Here is a 22,663-nt window from a genome sequence, read left to right as displayed (position 1 = left end):
TAATTGTGTTTTTTATCTTTTTTCTTGTTTCCACAGGCATTTGTTTTGCTCATCTTTGGAATTTTGGTTGGGAATTTTAGTTTAGCACTCATCATTTTTGATTGGATTAACAAATAAATATTTTCCTACTTCTTAAAAGAATAATATACCTCTATATGTAAGAATGAATTATTCTGGAAGACACCCTGGATGAAAAATAACATTTTAATAAAAAATATTAACAGAAAAGCAGAACAAAATGGCAGTGGGTATGGGGAAGTAAGAGTATAGCAGTTTTAATCAAAAAAAGAAACAAACTTGAAATGCTTTTAAACATATTGGGTCAATCTTTTGTTTTTTAAATTAATATCTTTAATGGTAGTTTTGTTTGCAGAAATCCTGAATAGAAAGTACAGAGTTCACATATACCTTTTTATGCCAACATACAGTTTCCCCTATTATTAACTCATGTTCGTGTGGTACGTTTGTTACATTTGATGAGCCAATGTTAACTATTATTATTAACTAAAGTTCATAGTTTACCTTAGGTTTCATTCTTGGCAACGACTAGCAACCACTGATTTTTTTTTTTAACTTTTATTTTAGGTTCAGGGTTACAAGTGAAAGTTTGTTACATAGGTAAACTTATGTCACAGGAGTTTGTTATACAAATTATTTCATCACCCAGGTATTAAACCCAGTACCCATTAGTTACTTTTCTGCTCCTCTCCCTCTTCCCACCCTCTACCCATAAGCCCAAGTTGTTTTTTTCTTTGTGTTCGTAAGTTCTTATTATTTAGCTCTCACATATAAATGAAGACATGCAATATTTGGTTTTCTTTTCCTGTGTTAGTTTGCTAAGGATAAAAGCCTTCACCTCCATCCATGTTCCTGCAAAAGACATGATCTTATTTTTTTTATGGTTGCATAGTATTCCATGGTGTATATGTACCATATTTTCTGTCCATCATTGCCATATCCAGTCTGTCATTGATGGTATATAGGTTGATTCCATGTCTTTGCTATTGTGAATAGTGCTACAGTGAACATTTGTGTGCATGTGTCTTTATGGTAGAATAATTTATGTTTCTTTTGGTGTATACTCAGTAATGGGATTGCTGGGATGAATGGTAGTTTTGCTTTTAGCTCTTCAAGAAATCATCATACTGCTTCCAAAATTGTTGAACTAATTTACACTCCCACCAAAAGTGTGTAAGTGTTCCCTTTTGTCCGCAACCTTACCAGCATCTGTTATTTTTTGACTTTTTAATAGTAGCCATTCTGACTGATATGAGATGATAATCTCCTTGTGGTTTGGATTTGCATTTCTCTAATCAGTGATACTGAGCTTTTTATTGTTCTTGTTGGCAGCATGTATGTCTTCTTTTGAGAAGTGTCTGTTCATGTCCTTTGCCCACTTTTTAATGGGATTGTTTGTTTTTCTCTTGTAAATTTGTTTAAGTTCCTCATAGATGCTGAATATTAGACCTTTGTTGGATGTATAGTTTGCACATATTTTCTCCTATTCTGTAGGCTGTTTACTCTGATGATAGTTTTTTTTGCTGTGCAGAAGCTCTTAAGTTTAGTTAGATCTCATTTGTCAGTTAATTTTTGCTTTTGTTGTGATTGCTTGGTGCCTTTGTCATGAAATCTTTGCCCGTTCCTATGTCCGGGATGGTATTGCCTAGGTTGTCTTCCAGGGTTTTTAAAGTTTTGGGTTTTACATTTAAGTCATTAATCCATCCTGAGTTGATTTTTATATATGGTATAAGGAAGGGGTACCGCTTCAGTCTTCTGCATATGGCTAGCCAGTTATTCCAGCACCATTTATTGAATAGTGAGTCTTTTCCCCATTGCTTGTTTTTGTCAGCTTTGTTGAAGATCAGATGGTCATAGGTGTGTGGCCTTATTTCTGGGATCCCTATACGGTTCCATTGGTCTATGTGTCTGTTTTTGTACCATTGCCATGCTGTTTTAGTTCCTGTAGTCCTGTAGTATAGTTTGAAGTGGGTTAATGTGATACCTCCAGCTTTGTTCTTTTTGCTTAAGATTGCCTTGGCTATTCAGGCCCTTTTTTGGTTCCACATGAATTTTAAAATAGTTTTATCTAGTTATGTGAAGAATATCATTGGTAGTTTGATAGGAATAGCATTGAATCTGTAAATTGCTTTGGCCAGTATGGCCATTTTAATGATATTCATTCTTCCTATCCATGAACGTGGAATGTTTTTCCATTTGTTTGTGTCTTCTCTGATTTCTTTAAGCAGTGTTTTATAATTCTCATTGTAAAAATCTTTCACCTCCCTGGTTAGCTATATTCCTAGGTATTTTATTCTTCTTGTGGTAGTTGTGAATGGGATTGCCTGATTTGGCTCTCAGTTTGGCTACTGGTGGTATATAGGAATGCTAGTAATTTTTGTACATCGATTTTATATCCTGAAACTTTGCTGAAGTTATCAGCTAAAAGAGCTTTTGGGTAGAGACTTTTCTAGATATAGAATCATGTCATCTGCAAACAGAGATAGTTTGACTTCCTCTCTTCCTATTTGGATGTCCTTTCTTTCTTTCTCTTGCCTGGCTGCTCTGGCTAGGACTTCCAATACTATGTTGAATAGGAGTGGTGAGAGAGGGTGTCCTCCTCTTATGCCAGTTTTCAAGGGAAATGCTTCCAGCTTTTGTCTATTCAGTATAATGTTGGCCGTGAGTTTGTCATGGATGCCACTTATTATTTTGAGGTATGTTCCTACAATATCTAGTTTGTTGAGAGCTTTTAACATGAAGGGGTATTGAATTTTATCAAAAGCCTTTTCTGCATCTATTGAGATGATCATGTGGTTTTTGTCTTTAGTTCTGTTTATGTGATTAATCACATTTATTGATTTGCATATGTTGAACCACCCTTGCATCTTGTATAAGTGTACTTGATCATGGTGGATTAGCTTTTAATGTGTTGCTGGATTCAGTTTGCAAGTATTTTGTTGAGGCTTTTTGCATCGATATTCATCAAGGATATTGACCTGAAGTTTTCTTTTTTTATTGTGTATCTGCCAGGTTTTAGTATCAAGGTGATGCTGGCCTCATAGAATGAGGTGAAGAGGAGTCCCTCCTCCTCAATTTTTTTGGAGTGGTTTCTGTAGGAATAGTACCTGCTCTTCTTTGTACATTTCCACTGATCATTTTACTGTGTCCATAGTTTTGTCTTTTCCAAAATATCATATAGTTGCAATCATACAGTATGTATCATTTTCAGACTGGCTTATTTCATTTACCAATATGCAATTAAGTTTATTCTGTGTCTTTTTGTGGCTTAATAGCTCCTTTCTTTTTAGCACTGAATAGTATTCCATTGTATGGATATACCACAGTTTGTTTATCCATTCACCTGTTGAAAGATCTCTTGGTTGCTTCCAAGTCTTTGCAATTACAAATAAAGCTGTTCTAAGCATTCATGCGCAGGTTTTTTTTGTTTTGTTTTGAGACGAAGTCTCACTCTGTCACCCAGGCTGGAGTGCAGTGGCGTGATCTCGGCTCACTGCAACCTCCACCTCTCAGGTTCAAGCGATTCTCGTGCCTCAGCCTCCCAAGTAGCTGGGATTACAGGCACCACCACTACGCCTGGCTGATTTTTTCTATTTTTAGTAGAGATGGGGTTTTACCATGTTGGCCAGGCTGGTCTTATACTCCTGACATCAGGTGATCCATCCACCTCAGCCTCCTGAAGTGCTGGGATTACAGGCATAAGCCACGGTGCCCAGCCCCTGTGCAGATTTTTGTGTAGACATAATGTCCAGCCTATTTGGGTAAATACCATGGAGCACAGTTCCTACATTGTATGGTAAGAATATATTTAATTTTATGAGAAATTGCCAAACTACCTTCCAAAATGGCTGTAACATTTTATATTCCAGACAACAGTAAGAGTTTCTGTGGTGTCAGTGTTTTAGATTTTTGCCATTCTAATTGGCAGGTAGTGGTATCTCATTGTTTTAGTTTGCAATTCCCTAATATGATACTGAGGATCTTTTCATATGCATTTTTATCATCTGTTTGTTTTGTTTGGTGAAGTATCTGTTTAGCTCAACTCTCTTTTGTCTTTTTTTTTTTTAAAGACTGGGTCTTGCTATGTTACCTCAGCTGGATTTGAATTCCTGGGCTCAAATGATGCTAGTGCCTCAGCATACTGAGTAGCTGAGACTGCAGCCACACACCACCATTTTTTAATTGTTTTCTCATTGTTGACTTTTAAGCATTCTTTTTATATTTTATATTTCTTAGGGGGTTTTTGTTTGTTTTGGTTTGGTTTTTTGAGACAGAGTCTCACTTCTGTCACCCAGACTGGAGTGCAGTGGTGTAATCTCAGCTCACTGCAACCTCTGCCTCCTGGGTTCAAGTAATTCTAGTGCCTCAGCCTCCCAAGTAGCTGGAATTACAGGCGCATGCCACCACACCCAGCTAATTTTTGTATTTTTAGTAGAGATGGGGTTTCACCATGTTGGCCAGGCTGGTCGCAAACTCCTTACCTCAAGTGATCCGCCCACCTCAGCCTCCCAAAGTGTTGAGATTACAGGCATAAGCCACCATGCCCAGCCAATTTCTATTTTTTAAATGTGTTTTGCAAAGATTTTTTTTTTTTTTTTTTGTGGCTTACTGTTTTATTCTCTTAACAGTGTCTTTCAAAGAGAAGAAGTGTTTAAATGTTCTTAAAATATATTGGGTCAATCTTTTGTTTGTTTGTTTTAAGAAATCAGTGTATTAAATTTATATACAAAATTGATTCTTAGCTATGGTTTAATGTTGTCAGCATCAGTCACTAATAACAAAACTGAGATTGTTCTACTTGGTGTTTTCCTCCCTGTAAATCCTATCTAAACACTTTTCCTCTTCTGTTCATTATGAGATAGACCTGTGATGACTGGCTGTGTACTTGAAAGTCCTTTCTCTGAGTTTTCTTAGTTGGTCACAAAAACAGGCAACATTCTACTTGGCAAACAGAGACAAAATATTGATCATTTCTATAATTTTTTTTGGAGGTTATAAATCATTGCAGCTTCTCATTGACATGGCTTATTTCGGGTTAGGAACCAGAACTTAGGGCTCTGCTCCCAGGAAATTCTACATAAAGGGCACATTGTTAGCAGCCTACCAAAGCCAGGGTGTATCAGTAAAAATGTAATCCTACCCCAGTACACATGTAAAGTAAAGAATTGCATGCCAAGTGCCAGTTTTCATATATGGAAATACGCACTTTTGCAGGTGCCCCTTTGCTTCTCACGTAGGAAATAAGCCGAAAAATTGACAACTGAGCTTCTTTTTTGAGAAGATCTGGATACTTATTTGGCAACTGGAGAACAGCGTAGTATAATGGTAAAAGACCAAAGCTCTTGGGTTAGAAAGACTTCGATTCAAGTCTCAGTGAAAGGCACACTACGTAACCTCTATAAGCCTCCATGTTCACATCTATAAAGTGGAGTTAATGCCTATTATACAGGATCATATTGATAGAATTGAATGCTCTCTATCAATTAGGTGCAGACCAAAACAGACTCTTTTGATAGATTAAATGTTTATCCCCTTTGTCCATTCCCTTTTCTAGACCAATGAAATGAATTTGCTTTCCACTAAGGACATGGAAACATACCTTGAATTTCTTCATCTTGCATGACAATTATTTTCAGAATCTTTCTTTAGCCTTCACTCACAGGGGAACTGGCCCCAAGTGCACGTTTTTAGTGCTTTCCCACAGTTTACCCCAGCTGTACTCTCCTACTAATAATGGCTTCCTGAAACTAGGCACTTAGGATGGTCCCAGGGCACAGCCAGACATGGCCTCCCATGTGGCTTCAGGTCAGCCAGAGCCAGTCAATCTGATATCCTACTACTCGTACCCTCTTTTTCTGTTTATGACATTATGGATCCAAATACAGATAGGTGTGCAGCTGCTTAAATAAGTCTAACTCCAGTAATACCAAAATAACCCTAAATCTGCAACAGATGCAAGGATGCCCCCTGGGGCAATTGTTAAGTGTGATGACAGCTGGGCATCAATTAATACATTTGTCACCTGCTCATGAGATAGGATCATGGGAGGTTTTGCAAAGGGACAATCTATTGAACACTCTGCACAAAACTTAGTAGCAAGAAAAATTATTTGTGCAGGTATTCATTTTTATTTTACTTTAATGTTCTGCCTTATCTAGTTGCCTGTTTTGAGTCACAATTTTCTCTGTGCATTTAGATGAAGTTAATAAGATGGCTGGTGAGAGCAGTGCCCCCTTCAAGCAGGATTACCAAAAAAACCTTATTCAAGTGCTCCTCAGAATTTTTCCTGGGAAATATGGGCCTTCTCATTATGGGCTTAATGTTCATAATTTATTAGGTAATAACTATTTAAAATAAAACTAAGTAAAGCAGAAAATATATACTTTTCTAACATTTGGAGACTTGTTTGCTAAATTAAAAGACGAAGTGCCAAGACTATAAATTACTTTCGTATGTTGAGGGAGAATGTTTAAATTGTATTTTTTTTTTTTAACAGAATGTTTACTCATGAGCTTAGCATTTAAATGGTTAAAACAAGCCTTTGAAGTTAACACTCCATTAAGATGAATGGGGGTAATTCACACCTCTGCTGGTGCTATATTATTTCAGTCTGGTTGCAGAGAAAACAAGACAGCAGTAGGTTGATTTACTGTGTGAAGGCCCTTTAAACACCCAAGGTCTGGAAATCTTTTGGGGGTGTGTGTGTGTGTGTGTGTGTGTGCACGCTTTTCCATCTAGAAGCAGGATCTAAAACTCAGTACAATCTAGATACGGAATTGAGGTCCTGAGAATACTATAGATTCTCTATTATCCAGCAATTCCATGTTGGCATTTGATGGGTAGCACATTACTAGATCAACCCAATCTCTCTGTAGTACTGTAGTGTTTCTTCCTACCACAGCATTTTTCTAAACTTCAGCTTAGTACACTGATAAATCCATCAGTGGAAAAGCAGAAACAAATTATCCGTTTTCTGGTGAACTTTATATATACCTTCAAATGGGTTATGAGCTAATCATTGGTCTTCATGTGCTCCTTTTAAAAACATTTTCATCTTTGTGAAATCTCCTGTTCTATATTTACCTGCATATAAAGCATCTACCTTTAAGACTTTACAATTTTTTCTCATATGCCTGGGGTACTGAAGTAAGCAGAGATGAGTTGAAAAAGAGGCATTTCTTTCTCAATGTGTGCTTCATACCAGTTCTATATTGTATTTGAAATGTGTATTCCACCCATTGGTGGAAGTACTACAGCCATTTGACCCTGAAAAAATTCATTTTAGGGCCTGGGAATAAGGTTATCTTAACACATGTGAAATGGCAAACGCTGTATAAGATGTTAATGAGTTTGGAAGATCTCTGTTTAAGGTAAACAGATTTTTCTCTTCTCCCTTCTCTGTCCTGCATGTTTGCAGGCTCAGGTTACTGGGTAATCTGTGGGTAACTGGGTGTGGAGAGTACTTCCGCTCTGGCTGGCTGTAGTGCTGACACTGCCAGTACAGTATATACAGAGAGAAAATAGATACTAGAAACAGAGAGACTCAAACTGAATTAATTTTAACCTGCTTTTCTTTTTGGCATGTTAACAGCTCTCTGCGGCTAGAATTAGCCCTATGTTAAACATACTTTGCTTCCTGCACATTTTTCTGCCTAGATTTTAGGTGTCATAATTTTTGACTTTAGAACATTTCAGAACCTTTTTATTCTACTGAGAAATTTGTGTTTTTTTAAACTCAAATACACAATTTATTCTTCTACTGGTAATCCTCCTGCATTTTTTCCATAGGGAGGTAGGAAAAACAGGAAAACAAAATTTTGATGGAGGATGAATAAAGATATTGTGGACATGGTTTCTTTATTGAAATCAGAATCCTTTTTGTTTCTCACCCTTCCTAAACAATCTGATAAATGTGTTTACTATCACAATAATCTGTTGTCCTGCTTTGCCAAGCTGTCAGTCAGGACAAGCAATTATAAGGAACAGAAAGACTCATCTTGGCTGATGGTCAGGTGGGCAGGTGGGAATAAGAGGTTTATTCACCTATGGTACAAAGTAAATGGGTCGAAAGGAAAATTGAGGTGCCAGGGAGGAAAAAAAAAAAAACCCAAAAACAGATGGATGAAAAGACATTGTAATATGGGATGCTATAAAGAAAAAAACTTGCAGAGAAATGTTTCTCACTTGTTTGAATGTACAGTCATCCCTTGGGGGATTGGTTCCAGGATCTCCCTCATATACCAAAGTCTATGCACATTCAAGTCCTGCTGCAGAACCACATATACAAAATATCAACCTTGTGTAGACATGCAGATTTTGCATCCTGAAATTACTATATTTTTTTATCCATATTTGATTGAAAAAAATCAACCATTAGGGAACCCGTGCAGTTGAAACCCATGTTGTTCAAGAGTCAGCTGTGTATATATTTTATCTAGTGTTCATCACTGGACAGATACACAACACAAGAAAAAGGGCTGGCTAATTCATTCAGCAAATTCTTAGCACATATTATGTCCTAGAAGTTGAGCTAGTCCCAAGGTCATGAAGCTCTATAAGACATACATACATACATCTTGCTTGAAAAAAGTTCAGATACAACTCATTTTTCTGATTGAACATTTTCAGATCAATTTGATAAATAGAATTGCTTAAACAACCAAATACATGTATTTTTAATATATACATATATTTTTTTAAAAGAAGATTTTGGAGTCAAAATTACCTGTGTTCAAATCCCAGCTTCTATCTCTTTCTAATTTCGGACAAGTTACCGTTCTCTGAACTTGCTGAAGACTCAATATTTGACTGGGTTTTCTCTCAACCAGAGGAAACTCTCCTTCACGTGAGATTACATATTTGGGAAAAACTCGAGTAAGCTGTTAAGCATTGAATATATGTACACTTTTATTACTTTGTTGTCCCTCAAATCACATAGCTTCCAACCATATTGTATCTTCTTCCATCTCTGCTTCAGACATTTAGTCAGCAGCCTGACTAGAGAACGGTATTCTAGAAATAGAAAATAAATGCATTTATTTTCACTACTGATGTATTTTTCCCCAGAAAAGTAATTATTTTAGTTTTGTAGTAAATATTATCCACATATTTTGACTTTACATCAGCATTTTTAGCAATGACATTACACTTTTGGCTTATAAATATGTGGTCAGAAAAGCTGCAGGCCTTTTTTAGGTAAATTACCCAGGTTCCTAGAACCCTGTACTTGTGCTGTTGATTTACGTTTTTTAAATATGAGGGAATATATATGCACACACACATATATATATACACATATGTGTAGGTACACATATACATACATATGTTTGTATCTGTTATCTGTGTTAAATTTCATCCTGTTAGCTTCAGTGCACCACTTAAGCAATTGAGATCTTTTTTTGAATCCTGATTCTAGTGCATCAGTCACCATTCCCTGCTTTTGTGACATCCTTCCTCATACTTTCATTTTTTCATCCCATTCACAGATAAAAATGTTAAATGAGACAAGACTCACCAGAGGGCCCTGCAGCCCACCACTATCAGTATTTCTTCTGGGTTGTTATTAATCTATACTTTCAATGAAGTTGTTAATATTCCTGTAGTGTCATCTAACCTGCATTTCCTCACTTCCCTTGGAAGTGACCCCCAAATCAGTGGGTACAGCCTAAACTCTCATCTGTTTTCTGTATTTCTAGTTACTTCAGAACATTTCTGCTTGGTGGCTTCACAATCACTTCAAACTTCACATGTCCAAATCCATTCCTCACTACAGTTTTCTCATATCTGTCAGCAGCCCTACTCTTTTCATCCAACATCCCAACTGGCTTTCTTGCTTGCATTCCTTCTACCTACAGTCCACTTTCATACTGCAAAGTAGTTGTTTAAAAATTCAAATCAGATTATGTTGCTACCCTGCTTAATTTCCTCTAAGGGCTTTCCATCTCACCTAGAATGAAATTCATACCATTGCCTACAAGGCTCAATTTTGTCTGTACCTACTTATTTCTCTGATATCAATCTATCCTTCATTCTCCAGCCACACTGGCCTTTCTGCCCATTGAACACACCAAGCTTCTTCCCTCACACTTACTGTTTTCCCTAGTTAGAACATAATTTTCAAAGACCTTTGCAAGTCTGGCTTCTTATTTAAGCCTCAGGTCAACTGTCACCCCCTCAGAGATGTCTGCCCCATCTGTCTTATGGTCATGACCGTCTTATGGCCCCCAACACGTGGTAGTGCTTTTTAACTTTACCCTGTTATACAGGTCGCTGCTGGAAATCTTGTTTATGTGTTGTCTGTGTCCACTAGACTGGAAGTTTCGTAAGAACTGGGATTTAACTGTCTTATAACCAAATCCTCAGAGCTTAGAACAGTGCCTGGTACTTTGGAGTGGCTTAATATTTGTTGAATGAATGCATAAAGGAATCTAACAGACTGTGTCCTTCTACTGTTTACCTCCAATCTGTCACAATGTCAGTTCTTCCTTTGAAATGCCTCCTAGATTTGCTTTTATCCTGACTCAGCCTCCTGCCAGATTCCTATCTAAATCTCAGCCTTCATCTCTTTGTGCCTGAAGTATTGCAGTGATTATCAATTCAGGCTGTTCTTTAGCATCACTTGGGGAACTTTGCAAAAATTACCACATGCAGGTCCCACCCCAACTAATTAAATCCAAATCTCTGAGGGTTACGACCCAGGCATCGATATACTTAGAGCTTCCCGGATGACTCTAATGCGCAACTACTGGATTGCCGTATCTACCTGCTAGCAGATGTATGTCTTCCAGCCCATTTTGCCTGTTACTGGTCTCCTTGCAATCCTGCTTTCATAATATTACTCCCTTGCTCAAGAACCTATAATGGCTCACTACTACCCCCGTTAATACCAAATAATGGCTCGCTACTACCCCTATTAATCCCAGATTCCCTTGCCTCATCCACTAAGCTATATTTCAGCCCTTTCTTACGTATGTTCTACAACACCCTTAAACTGTTTTTTTCTGTCTGGCACTTGATTTGCCTTTCATTAACCTCTTCTATATTGTTACTCCTCTCCCTACTCCTACTTCCAGGTACACACCCAGAATGTGACTTATTTTCCACCTATCCAAATGCTTCTCATTCGTCAACACCCAGCTCAAATCCCAGCTCTGTAAACACTTTATACTCCACTCCAGCCTACCCCTTATTATCTATATGATTCTTTTGGTATACCAAAGATTCTTTTTCAGTTTTTGAGTGGGTAATATGCACATGGTATGGATTTTAAATTTAAAAAAATGTCCTGCCATCCAATTCTGTCCCCAGCATCCAGTTTTCCTCCTTGGAAGCAACCACTTTTACAACTTTCTGTATTCTTCCCAGTATATCCTATGTCTGTCTTAGAGAGAGAGAATACACAAACACAGGGAGAATACATGGATATACACCCACAAATGTTGGCATACAACATGAAATCCTTTGCCCCTTTGACTTCACTTAACATTATGACTTTTTTTAGTTGTGCTAAACAAAAATAAATAACACCTAACATGAAATCTGCCCTCTTAACAAATCTCTAAGTGTACGATGTAGTATTGTTATTTATATGCACATTGCATAGTAGACATCTAAAACTTTTTCATCCGTCATGACTAAAATTCTATGCCCAATTGAACAACAACTCCCTATTTCCCTGTCCCTGTAGCCCCTGGCAACTGCCATTTTACTTTTTGCTTCTATGAGTTTGAGTGCTTTAGCCATCTTGTACCAAGGAATCATGTAGTATTTGTCCTTTTGTGACTGGCTTGTTTCACTTAGCATGTTATCCTCAAGTGTTATGCATATTGTAGCACATAGAAGAATTTTCTTCATTCTTTAAGGCTGAATAATATCCCATTGTATGTGTATACCACAATTTCTTTATCCATGAATCTGCCAATAGACATTTAGGTTGTTTTCACCTTTTGGCTATTTGGATAATGCAGCAACGAACATGGGAGTGCAAATATCTCTTCAAGATTCTGTTCTCAATTATTTTGTATAAATATCCAGAAGTGGGATTGCTGTATCATATGGTAGTTCTATTTTAAATTTTTTGAAGAATCTCCATACTGATTTCCCTAATGGCTGTACTATTTTATGTTTCTACCAGCAGTGCACAAGGGTTCCAATTTCTCCATATCCTTGCCAGCATTTGTTTTTTGTTATTTTGATAATGATCATCCTAACAGGTGTGAGGTAATATCTCATTGTGGTTTTGTTTTGCATTTCCCTGATAATTAGTGATGTTGAGCATCTTCATATAATAGCTGGTCATTTGTATGTGTTTGGAGAAATTTCTTTCATGTCCTTTGCCCATTTTAAAATTTAATTGGTTTTTTTTGTTACTGAGTTGCAGTTCCTTCTGTATTTTGTGTATTAACCCCTTATCAGATATGTGGTTTGCAAATACTTTCTCTCTCCTTAAGATTTTTATTCTGTTGATTATTTCTTTTGCTGTGCAGAATCTCTTGTGTTGGATGTTGTCCCACTTGTCTATTTTTGATTTAGCATTATGTTTTGGAGATTATTTTGTGTCAGCATATACAAAACTCCCTAAATATTTTAACAGCTGCATAGTATTCTGTTAATGCATAAACCATAATTTAATTTTCTAGTTTCCTATCAATGCATATTGAGGGATTTTTTATTTTAAAATGTTGCAATTTTATATAATGCTTCAAATATTATCTTTGTATACATATGTCATTTAGCACATATATTAATATATCTGCAGGATATATTTCTATCCATTTAACTGGAATTCTGGGTCAAGGGCATGTGCATTTTTAATTTTGGTAGGTATTACTACATTGACCTTCATTAAAGATTTTATTGGCTGGGCACAGTGGCTCATACCTGTAATCGCAGTACTCTGGGAGGCTGAGGTGAGTGGATCGCTCGAGCCTAGAAGTTCAAGACCAGCCTGGGCAACATGGCAAATCCCTGTCTCTACAAAAAATACAAAAATTAGCCAGGTGTGGCATGTGGCCATAGTCCCAGCTACTTGGGAGGCTGAGGTGGGAGCATTACCTGATCCCAGGGAGGTTGAGGCTGCAGTGAGTTGTGATTGCTCCACTGCACTCCAGCCTGGGTGACAGAGCAAAATCCTGTCTCAAAAAAAAAAAAGATTTACGGATTTACATTCACAACAACTATGTAGGAATTACCCTTTCAATTTTGTGTTGTTATTTAGCTTTTCACATTTAAATACTTTACCTCTCTGACTCAATTGTAATTAGCCCAAAGATAGGAACTATGACATTACATATTAGCATCTGTCACAGTAATTGGTGCTCAGTAAATATTTGTTAAATCTTCATTGTGTATTTAGGAAGTTTTCCCATGAGTGGCGTTTCTGATGAGACCCATGTGAGAATTGTCCCCTTTGCAAGTTTGCTGTTCCCAGGAAAGGATGTGACTGTGTGTGATATTCTTAGGCAAGATGCTTAGTTTATATTGTGTTGCTGGAGCCTGGGAAATCCAATATCAAGGTACCAGCAGGTTTGGTATCTGGTGAGGGCCCTGTCTCTACTCCCAATATGGCCTTTGAATATTCCACCCTCTGGAGGGGAGGAATACTGTTCCTCAAATGACAGATAAGCAAAGAGAGAAAGCCTACTTCCAAAAGCACTTTTATTTTATTTTATTTTTATTATTTTAAGTTTTAATTTTTGTGAGTACGTAGTAGGTGTATATATTTATGGGGTACATGAGATGTTTCAATACAGACATGCAATGTGAAATAATCACACCATGGAGAATGGGGTATCCATCCCCTCAAGCATTTATCCTTTGTGTTACAAACCAATTATACTCTTAGTTATCTTTAAATGTGCAATTAAGTAATTATTGACTCTAGTCATCCTGTAATGCTATCAAATAGTAGGTCTTACTCATATTTTCTATTTTTTGTGCTCATTTACCATTCTTACCCCTCCCCTACTACCCCACAACCCTTACCAGCCTCTGGTAACCATCCTTCTGCTCTGTGTGTCCATGAGTTCAACTGTTTTGATTTTTAGACCCCACAAATAAGTGAGAACATTCGATGTTTGTCTTTCTGTGTCTGGTTTATTTCACTTAACATAATGATCTCCAGTTTCATCTATGTTGCTGCAAATGAAAAGATCTCATTCTTTTTATGGCTGAATAGCACTCCATTGTGTATGTGTTCCACATTTTCTTTATTCATTCATCTGTCGATGGACACTTAGGTTACTTCCAAATCTTGGCTATTACGAACAGTACTGCAACAAACATGGGAGTGCAGATAGCTCTTCAATATATCTATTTCCTTTCTTTTGGGTAGATACCCAGCAGTGGGATTGCTGGACCATATGGTAGCTCTATTTTTAGTTTTTTGAGGAACCTCCAAACTGTTCTCTACAGTGGTTGTACTAATTTACATTCCCACCAACAGTGCATAAAGGTCCCCATTCCCCTTTTCTGCACATCCTCTCTGGCATTTATTATTATTATAATTTTTTTTTTTGAGACGGAGTCTCACTCTGTTGCCCAGGCTGGAGTGCAGTGGCATGATCTCGGCTCACTGCAAGCTCCGCCTCCTGGGTTCACGCCATTCTCCTGCCTCAGCCTCCCGAGTAGCTGAGACTACACACACCCGCCACCATGCCCAGCTAATTTTTTTTTTTTTTTTTTTTTTAACTAGAGTCGGAATTTCATCATGTTAGCCAGGATGGCCTCGATCTCCTGACTTCATGATCCGCCTGCCTCGGCCTCCCAAAGTGCTGGGATTACAGGCGTGAGCCACTGCACCCAGCCACAGCATTTATTATTATCTGTATTTTTGATAAAAGCAATTTTTATTGGGGTGAGATGATATGGCAGTTTTGATTTGCATTTCTGATAATCAGTGATGTTGAGCACCTTTTCATATGCCTGTTAGCCATTTGTTTGTCCTCTTTTGAGAAATGTCTCTTCAAATATTTTGCCCATTTTTTGATTGGATTATTATATTTTTTCCAGTAGAGCTGTTTGAGTTCCTCATATATTCTGGTTCTTAATCCCTCTTCAGATGGGTAGTTTGCAGATATTTTCTTCTGAAAGCACTTTTACTGCAATATTAAACCTACCAAGGAAGGTGGAGCCCTCATGGCTTAATAACCTCTTAGAGGCTGCATCTCTCAGTACCATTACATTGGCAATTAAATTTCAATGTGTGTTTTGGGGGGAACAAACATTTAACCCATAGCAGACACCATTCGTTTCTATTGTTTTTCCAGGATCCTGTATTATTAACTCAGAAAGGCCAACTAATCCTTGGATCTATTATCAAGTTTAATTTGTTTGAATAATTCAGTATAAATTAACTAGATGAAAAGGCTGTCCTCTATAAGTTCTTTACCATTCTTTTTATTATGAAAAATTTTAAACATGAATGCAAGTTGAAATGGTATGCCCATATACCCACCACTGAAACTTAACATTTGTTCATATTTATTTTGTGACTCACATGTAAATTATATTTATATGTAAATATACAGTTGACTCTAGAACACCATGGTTTTTCTAACTGTGTGGGTCCACTTATATGGGGAGTTTGTTCTGCCTCTGCCATCCGTGAGAAGGCAAGACCAACCCCTCCCCTGCCTTCTCCTCAGCCTCCCCAACATGAAGACAATGGGAATGAAGACCTTTATGATGATCCACTTTCACAATAGTAAATATGTTTTCTGTTCCTTATGATTTTCTTAACGACATTTTTGTTTCTGTAGCTTACTTTATTGTAAGAAAACAGTACATAATACAAATAACATACAAAATGTGTGTTAATCAACTGTTATTGGTAAGACTTCCAGTCAACAGTAGGCTATGAGCAGTTAAGTTTTGGTAGGGGAGTCAAAAGTTGTCAATTGATTTTCAACTGTATGGTGGGTGGGCACCTCTGACCCCCACATTGTTCAAGGGTCACCTGTATATACAAATATTTATATTTGCTGAATGATTTGCAAAGTAAGTTGCAAGTAAGTTACTGACATTCCATGAAGCGGTAAGTAAAGTTGAAAATTATTTTTTGTAGATGTTACCATCTACCTTATCTCAGGCTACTATAACAAAGTACCATAGATTGGATGGCTTAAACAGCAGAAATTTATTTCTTATAGCTCTGAAGGCTGGCAAGTCCAAGAGCATGGTGCTGGCTAGAATGATTGGTCCTGGTGAGGGCCTCTTCCTGGCTTGCAGATGGCTGCCTTCTTGTGTCCTCACATGGTGCAGAAAGAGTGATCTCTGTTCCTCTTCCTATAAAGCCATAATCCCATTATGAGGGTCCTACCCTCATCACTTAATCTAACCCTGATTGCCTCCCAAAGACCCCATCTTCAAATACTTATGGGTTAGTGCTTCAATATGAATTGAGGGGTTGGAGGAGACACAATTCTGTCCACAGAACTTTCTGTGAACAAGCATATTATTCCCTCCCTCCCTCCCTCCCTCCCTCCCTCCCTCCCTTCTTTCCTTCCTTTTCTTTCTTTCTTTCTTTCTTTCACAAATGTTGTCCCTTTCTCCAAAAGAATAAGAATCTGCTTTATGCAGCTGGCACCAGAACTTCTCTTAGTAAGGGAAATATCCTTAATGTATTTTTCTTTGTGGGGGTGGGGGGAATGTCTTGATAAGTCATTTAGGTATGAAAGGTGAAATCTTACACAGTGGCACAGCAATGTGAATGTACTAAATGCCTGCTAATTGTATACTTTAAAGAGGTTCATTTTATGTTAAGTGAATCTTGCCTCAATCCAAAAAAGTGTGACCCTGTAGAAATGGTTGGCAGGAGGAGAGGAAGTGAGAGAGATAGCTAAACTACTCTGTGTAAAAGAGAAAATGTGAATTTGGGAACTGGAGAAAAGCAAAGGGAAAGCGGCAGAGAGTGCTAAGCCAGTAGTGGGAATCTAGAGGAAAAGTGGCTGACGGGCATTTTAAGAACAGAAACATTTAATATTCACTTTTAATTTGCCTGTCTCTGTCTCCTGAAACTAATAAAGTCAGTCAGTAGACACAAAAATACCTTGTGTGAACAGAATTGTGTATGTAAACCCTTCTTACACCTACATGTGACGGAACACATACAGCCTTATGCTATATCCAGGTGATCCAGAAACCTCAAAAAGTGAAATTCAAAGGCAGAGATGGCCAAGAAAAAAATGTAAGCCACCTGCTTCCTCCCAGAGTCCGTGGGCACATCAGGAGGGTTGTGGGACGATCCTCATGAGGGATGTGATTGAACCAACTTATGCTAACTCTCAAAGTTTATTGAGACTTTCCTTGACATCTCATTGGCAATATATTGTCATTTCATTGAGTAAAGGGCTCATTATTGACTAGTCATCAATTGTACTTGTAGGGAAATGCCTCTTTTTAAAGACAAGAGACCAGACCTCCACAGAGGTAGATCTTGGAGGTTGGAGCAGCTCTAGAATTTCTAACATTTCCCCTTATGGTCATCTTGCTAGGTTCTCTGTAACAAAGCCTGGTAGTTCAGAAATCAGGCTCCAAGAACGTGCCTTATATCAACCTGTTTGTTTGTGTGTGTGGGTGTGTGTGGGTGTGTGTGTGTGTGTGTTTGGGATCAGAGCCACTCAACTTCCTTTTTTTTTTTTTTTTTTGAGACGGAGTTTCGCTTTTGTTGCCCAGGCTAGAGTGCAATGCTGTGATCTCGGCTCACCGCAACCTCCACCTCCCAGGTTCAAGCAATTCTCCTGCCTCAGCCTCCCGAGTAGCTGGGATTACAGGCATGAGCCACCACGCCCAGCTAATTTTGTATTTTTAGTAGAGATGGGGTTTCTCCATGTTCGTCAGGCTGGTCTCAAACTCCCGAGCTCAGGTGATCTGCCCACCTTGGCCTCCCAAAGTGCCAGGATTACAGGCATGAGCCACTGTACCCAGACTTCAACTCAACTTCTACGTGGATGGTGGCAGTAGGAATCAGAGGGAGTGGGGGCCCTAGGGAAGGGCACTCCCATGGAAAAAGAGTGAAGACGAATTTTATAATTCCCTGGTTTTCTTACCCAGTTCTCCAACCTGCTAAAATCTGAGAAAGTTTCGTATTTTAAATGAATGGAAGATCGGTAATCTCATAAAATAATATGACACTAATGAGCTGGCACTTCTGTGTATGGACCAGGTTCTATGCCAAGCACATTCTCATGTAGTCTGAGGTAAGCACAGTTATATTCCCCATTTAATAGATTAGAAATTAAAGTTTAAAGAGACTGTAAGGTTAAATGACTTGTTCAAGGTTACACATCCTTAAGATGCCATCCTAAAAATAGAAACAAATTTGACTCTAATGGCTGTGTGCTTAATTACCATGTTAATAAAGTGTATCCAACTGTTGGAGGTTTTTTCTACAAAAAGATTCTGCTCATAGTAGGTACATAGTCAATATTGACTGTGTTGAAGGCTGCTTTATTCATTTAAAATGTGGCACCTAAATCTGTTCTGTTACATCAGCCAGACAGTATTTTGGCCGGCTTTGTGTCCTCTTGAGTCATGGTTCATTGCCACAGCACTGTTGTTTCTCCTTTTTTAAGTATTTCAGAGGAAATTCTGGACAAAGGGAAGGTATATGGGTTTTTAAGTAGAGCAGGAATGTGTTCCGATCGTTGTCAACTAGACTTTGAGAAAACTTGGATGTCTTACGAAACAATGTCAGAAACCCATTTCTGTGTTCTGTGACTTTCTACAAACACAATTTTTAAAAATCCAAATATAGCTTAGACTATCAGTAGTCTAATTCAGTGTTTCCCAGATTTGAAATTTCTTTTGGAACTTTAGAACATCAAAATGAATCTCGGGACATTCATAATATTGCAAACTTTTTATTTTACAAGTTGATCGAGGACATTAAACTTGCCACCTTCAATGTAAAAAATTAAGGTTATAATGAAGTATGGTCTTTTAAATTCAACAGGTTTAGATTTGTGAAAAACTTGCTACGTAGTCATTTATCTCATCAAAGACCAATGAAAATTTTCTCATAGACCAACACTTGGAAACTACCAGTCTAAATAACCAGTCTATATTCAAAAATTCAGTAAAGATTTGTTCACTTCTAATGCTCATTGACTTCAATTATCTTATAGGTAGAAAGAAGTAGATACAAAAACAGATCTTGATTACAAAATACGTTGATGACTTAGTTGACTCTTTCCCCAATCATTACTAATCCTAACCAGCGAAAAATATCTAAATAGGTTCTGGTTTACAGATTTGCAAAATTTTTGTCAACACTTCAGGATTTAGAAAAAAACACTGACAAGGCATTTTTACTATATAACTTCCTAAGTTTATATGATACTCAAAAGTCAGTAAGGATTATGCCATAATAATATTTACATTTCACAGGGAAGCAAAATACTTGGAGCCTCTCTGTGTCTTTGTCTAAAGATTTGTCATTCATTTGCATTCAAATAAATTCTTTGCTTTCATTCATCCAGAATGGTTCTCAATTTATTAGCTTACCAGACTACATAAATAGAGATGCATTCATGCATTTTAATTTCAGTGTAAAATGGCTTTCCTCAATTTTTTTTTCTACTCAACTCTCCCAAAAGATGTCTAATCACTCCCACACTCAGTTACTTAAACATTTCATAATATTGTTACTTCTATAGTAAAAAAAAGTAATTTGCTTTTAATAAATCAGAGAGCCCTACTCTAGCAATCTAGAACTTTATTCTGGTGAGAGAAAATTCTCGAATTCTATTTCCAGCCTCACTTGTGAATAGATGAGTTTCCCTGTCACAAAGCATTGTTAGGTAGGTACAGTATTTGTTCTTTAGTTGGTAAACTACTGAAACTTACAGTCCAATGGAGATGACCTCTATACAGTGCCTGGGATGGTGATACCCTGAAGGGCAGGGTGTGACTGGTGCATGTGCCACATGCACACTAGGCCATCTGTGCGTGCTTGTTGAAAGAATGACATATGTTGGTGAGTAATACGAACATTAAAAGCTCTGCTGGATAAGCTCATAGAGGTGGGGTTCACTGCCTTCTGGGTGAGTGGGGAAGACTTCGTGAAGAAAGCAACAGCTGAAGTAAAATTGAAGGATAACCAAAGTAGAAATGAGAATGAAAGGAAGATATTCGTGCTTGGAAAGAAAATACTAACACCATGTACAGGAAAACACAAGGTATATTTTGGAGATGACAGGTAAGAATTTTCCAAGAGCACAGATGTAATAACAATTTGAGAAGTAAAGCTGAAGGGTAGGATCCCGATGTGGAGAATGCTGGGACCCAGGCTGAGCGTGGACTTTACATCAAGTAGAAGTGGTAGAGAAAGATTAATTGCCTCTCTGCATTGGACTAGTGCCGTTTCGTTGTCTTCCAAAAGCTAAAAAGAAGCACTTTAGGCCTTCAAGGACTAGTTATCTAAAAACCACACTTGATTTGTTCTTAAGTCTCAGCTCCAGGGCATACGAGGAACTTTTTCTGGATTTTTGTAAAATTCCTCATGCACTCAGATCCTATTAAGACCTCTGGCATCTTTTTTTTTTTTTTTTTTTTTTTTTTGAGACAGGGTCTCACTCTGTCACACAGGTTGAAGTGCATTGGCGCGATCTCAGCTCACTGCAACCTCTGCCTTCTGGGACTCAAGCAATCCTCCCACCTCAGCCTCTGGAGTAGCTGGGACTACAGGTATGTGCCACCATGCCCAGCTAATTTTTGTACTTTTTGTAGAGACAGGGTTTCACCATGTTGCCCAGGCTAGTCTCGAACTCGTGAGCTCAAGCAATCTGCCCACTTTGGCCTCCCAAAATTCTGGAATTACAGGCATGAGCCACTGAGCCTGGTCAAGACCTCTGGCATCTCTCTCTCTCTCTCTTTTTTCTTTTTTTTGAGACAGAGTCTCGCTCTGTTCCCGAGGCTGGAGTGCAGTGACGGATCTTGGCTCACTGTAACCTCTGCCTCCCGGGTTCAAGCGATTCTCCTGCCTCCGCCTCCTGTGTCGCTGGGATTACAGGCATGCACCACCACACCTAGCTAATTTTTGTATTTTTATTAGAGACAGGGTTTCACCATGTTGGTCCAGCTGGTCTCGAACTCCTGACCTCAGGTGATCCGCCCACCTCAGCCTCCCACAGTGCTGGGATTACAGGTGTGAGCCACTGTGCCCGGCTTCCTGCCTCCAAACTTTTGCACAACCCATTCATGTTGTTTTTCTGTTTCCCCTCCAAAGTGTTTCTTCTCCCTCAAAACCTATTTCCACACTCAACCTCCTCTAGAAGGACTTACCTATGACTTAATGTAACTGCTTCATTACTCAGGAAACCTATGCTCAACATCTTGATGCTACATTTAATTTCTCTAAATGATAAAATATACAAATTCTTTATATTTGCATGTCTAACCACCCTGTGACAGCCTTTAGGAAAGGTTCCACATCTGCCAGCTCCTTTGTATCCTCCATCTAGAACCTGCCTCCCATCCCCACTTTACCCACCCACCTCAGAGACTTCATGGTACAGTGCAGTATACTTGGTGAGTGTTGATGGTTTAAGAGTGTGCCCTGAACAACAAAGGATTTCTTTGAAGCTGAAATCCTATACCATCCATGGAATGTGGAGTTTCACCTCTCTTTGGCTTCTGCTCCTTTCCCCAGCATGTGTAGAGCTTCTAGAACAGTCCCCAGCAAGAGAGGATCACTTGGTACACCTCTTTCTTATCCTGACTGTCTCCAGTCTCTGCTGTAGGCCTGTTAGTGATGATCAGGATACAGGTTTTAACATGGCCAAGCTGTTAATAACCTGAGATTGGGCACCATGAACAATAAGCATTAAAAGGCAACAACAACAACAACAAAACCTGTTAATTTTATGCAGGCTTAATTTTTTAAAGAAGTGTTTCTTCCTAACTCGCTCTTACTCTTCTTCGTCTACTTTCTCATACCTATGACTAACAATGATAAGGATACCCACCCACTATACACACCTAATTCCATCCCTCCAAATTTGATTTCGTGTTCTCTAGAGCTGGCGTGTTATGTGACTTATTGTGGGGAGAGGCTTAGCTGAGGGACTCTGTGATGCCAAATGGACAAAGGCATACTTTTTTCTCCAGGTGCCAGCCTGGTGAAAATCATAGCACCTGCGGATTTAGAGCTGACCCTCTCCTTTGGAAATTGTGCCTTCCAAAAATATCTCTTACGCTGCCTGTACCTGCATGCAATAGGTTTTGAGTCTTACCAACTGCAGCTTCAGGCTGAACTTGAGTTCTACCCTCATGGATGCAAATCAAAACAGAGCTCTGAATCAAGTCTGGGAAGCAAGTCGAAGTGGTTTGATTTGCATGGGGAGCTTTTATGTCCGCGTGAAGGCAGCCAAATTCCCTAGGCTCCCCAGCCCTCCGGAAATAAGCTTTACAGGACCCGGGGCCCAGGCCCAGTCGGGTGGGTGTGATTTGAATGTTCTCTGCTACAGCTGCTGCTCCGGGCCCTGGTCACTGCTGTTGGTTTCGCTCCATTTTACTGCCTCAGAATCCCCCTGTGCATGTTAGTGGTTAATACAGCAGCCAGGAGACGCCAGACAGCTCTCGGCACCTGGTTCAAATTTAAGGCTCATTTACACATGATGTCACACACGCATTGTCAGCGCGAGGG

At 38.6% G+C, this 22,663-nt stretch overlaps 2 protein-coding genes across 3 annotated transcripts in view; one reads left to right on the top strand and one right to left on the bottom strand.

Annotated features, from left to right (window-relative positions):
- DHRS7 (dehydrogenase/reductase 7) overlaps positions 1–22,663 on the bottom strand; it is a 977,513-nt gene that overhangs the window by 899,529 nt on the left and 55,321 nt on the right. The window lies entirely within an intron of this gene.
- Positions 1–22,663, top strand: part of SLC38A6 (solute carrier family 38 member 6) — a 102,997-nt gene that overhangs the window by 62,429 nt on the left and 17,905 nt on the right. Inside the window, exon 16 of one of the 2 annotated variants that reach the window (XM_050797803.1) lies at positions 37–20,703. In XM_050797803.1, the coding sequence (XP_050653760.1) occupies positions 37–117 (81 nt within the window). In that variant the 3' untranslated portion in view covers positions 118–20,703. Of the gene's footprint in view, positions 1–36; positions 20,704–22,663 lie in introns of those variants that run through there. The other variant, XM_050797804.1, reaches the window with a different exon arrangement.

The sequence above is a fragment of the Macaca thibetana genome, chromosome 7, assembly GCF_024542745.1.
Source record: "Macaca thibetana thibetana isolate TM-01 chromosome 7, ASM2454274v1, whole genome shotgun sequence".
Classification (NCBI taxonomy): Eukaryota; Metazoa; Chordata; class Mammalia; order Primates; family Cercopithecidae; genus Macaca; species Macaca thibetana.
This window is presented reverse-complemented; position numbering and strand designations above follow the sequence as displayed.